Source organism: Trichechus manatus, unplaced genomic scaffold, assembly GCF_000243295.1.
Source record: "Trichechus manatus latirostris isolate Lorelei unplaced genomic scaffold, TriManLat1.0 scaffold00609, whole genome shotgun sequence".
In the NCBI taxonomy this organism is placed as follows: Eukaryota; Metazoa; Chordata; class Mammalia; order Sirenia; family Trichechidae; genus Trichechus; species Trichechus manatus.
In genome coordinates, this window is record NW_004444545.1 from 30,232 (window position 1) to 32,085 (window position 1,854).

At 48.2% G+C, this 1,854-nt stretch overlaps 1 protein-coding gene across 1 annotated transcript; it reads right to left on the minus strand.

The window, feature by feature from the left end:
* Positions 1-490: 490 nt before the first annotated feature.
* Positions 491-1,492, minus strand: LOC101344359 (melanoma-associated antigen B18-like). Its single transcript, XM_004391125.1, has one exon. It carries the CDS (start codon positions 1,490-1,492, stop codon positions 491-493), a length of 1,002 nt encoding a protein of 333 aa, XP_004391182.1.
* Positions 1,493-1,854: the final 362 nt, after the last annotated feature.

The following is a 1,854-nucleotide window of genomic DNA, read 5'->3' on the forward strand; positions in this document are numbered from 1 at the left end:
ACTCCTATTCTTGTATCTATTAAATAGAAATAAATGTGTAACCAAAGTCATTGATCAACCTAGATTCTGAAGCTATTTAAACCTTCTAAACCTTCTCGTAAAAGGAATGCAATGTGAACTATAAGGGAAGGAAGGAGCGAGGGAAGGAGGGAGGCAAGGGAGAGAAAGAACTCCAAGTAACCCAGGTAGAACAGGAACACAAAGATGATATACACTGTGTTTCCTACAGCCCCATACTGGCCCTCCACTACTTAGAATATTGACTACCCTTTTTATCCATGAAGAAAAGAATCTGCTTCAGACTTCAACATTTGAAATTAACCTTAAGAAAAGAAAAAAGAAAGGTAAAATTCCAAGTTACCCATACAGAACAGGAAACAGGAAAACAAAGATGATATATGTTTTATTCTCTCCAACCCTAACCTGGCCCTCCACTATTAGAATGCTGACAGCCCTTTTTAACAAAAAAGTGAAGAATCTTCTTTAGACTTCACTTGGGGCAGGAGGAGCTGCTGGGCTTGGCCTTGGCCCGAGCAGTGGCCATGGCACTACTGCGAGCCCTGGCTTCAATTCTGGCTCGAGCTCTCTCTTCCTCATCTTTCATAGCCTCTTCATAACAGGATGGGAAGGCACTGGGTGTGGTATCATGGACCTTGGCCAAAAACTCCAGGACTTTCATCTTGCTGGTTTCCACACGGGCTCTGGGACCCCACAGGAATTCATAGCGTGGAGGATCACTGTTGGGCACCTGCCGGTACTCCAGGTACTTCATCTGCACCAACTCTTGGGTCAGGACTTTCTTGGGCTCTCCATAGATGGAGTGCTTCTTGCCAGCATATACCCCCATCAGATTCAGCACTTTCCAGACCTCCTCCTCAGTGGCGCAGTTGCCCTTCTTGAAGATCACAGCCAGCACAATCATCAGGAGGCCCGTCTTGGGTGTGTTTTCTTCATCAATAACCATGTCATCCGCGGTGAGATCCAATTTGTTGACAAAGGTATAGCAGTGCCTGATGGGATCCACTTCCTTCAAATCAATACCAAAGGCCAGCTCCATGTGCTCAGAGGCTCTCTTGAGGATCTCAGGGAACTGATATTTTTTGTTTTTGATAACAGACTTCAGCATGTCTGCCTTTGTAATCGGCTCTTTTGCTTGATACTTCCGCAGCAAGAACTCCACCAACAATACCACCTTCTCGTTTAAAGGATCTTCGCAATAGCTCTCATCTGAACTTTCCTCATTTTGGCTGTTGGCACCTTCATTTGAATCTGCGCATGAAACACCTGCAGCTCTCTGAGGAGACTTGGGAGTGCTTCTTGTCCCAGCGGTAGGCAAATTCTGGGATCTATCTCCCAAAAGAGGAGAGGCAGAGGAGGGGGAGTTTTCTTCCTCCGCTGCAGTAGCCTGAGCACCCCCTAGACCTTTGGTCTCGCTTCGGCCCTGGCAGCGTTTCGCACGGGCTCGGAGCTTACTCTTCTGACCTCGAGGCATGATTTCTTATCAAGGATAGTAGGCAGGAGGGCAGGCAGCTCTGTTGATGAAGAAGTCACCCTAGAAGAGAGAGGATGAGATGGTGTGTGGCGCCTCAGTAAGGAGATTCTACCTTGGCTCCAGGAAAGGCTACTTCTGTGGGGTACCTTTTGAGTACTGCTCTAGGAACCAACAAGGCATGGGTGGGGCCGGACTGAGGCCTTTTCTGTATGGGGTTGTCACCTCAGTTTTAACGCACAATACTCGCCTTGACTCCTGACCAGGCCTGTGACTCATCTCTTTGCTGATCTGAAACTGCCTGCTTCAGATCAAGGCCATACCCCCGCCCCCACAGCGTCCGAAGGCCAAGTCAGGAGGCATCG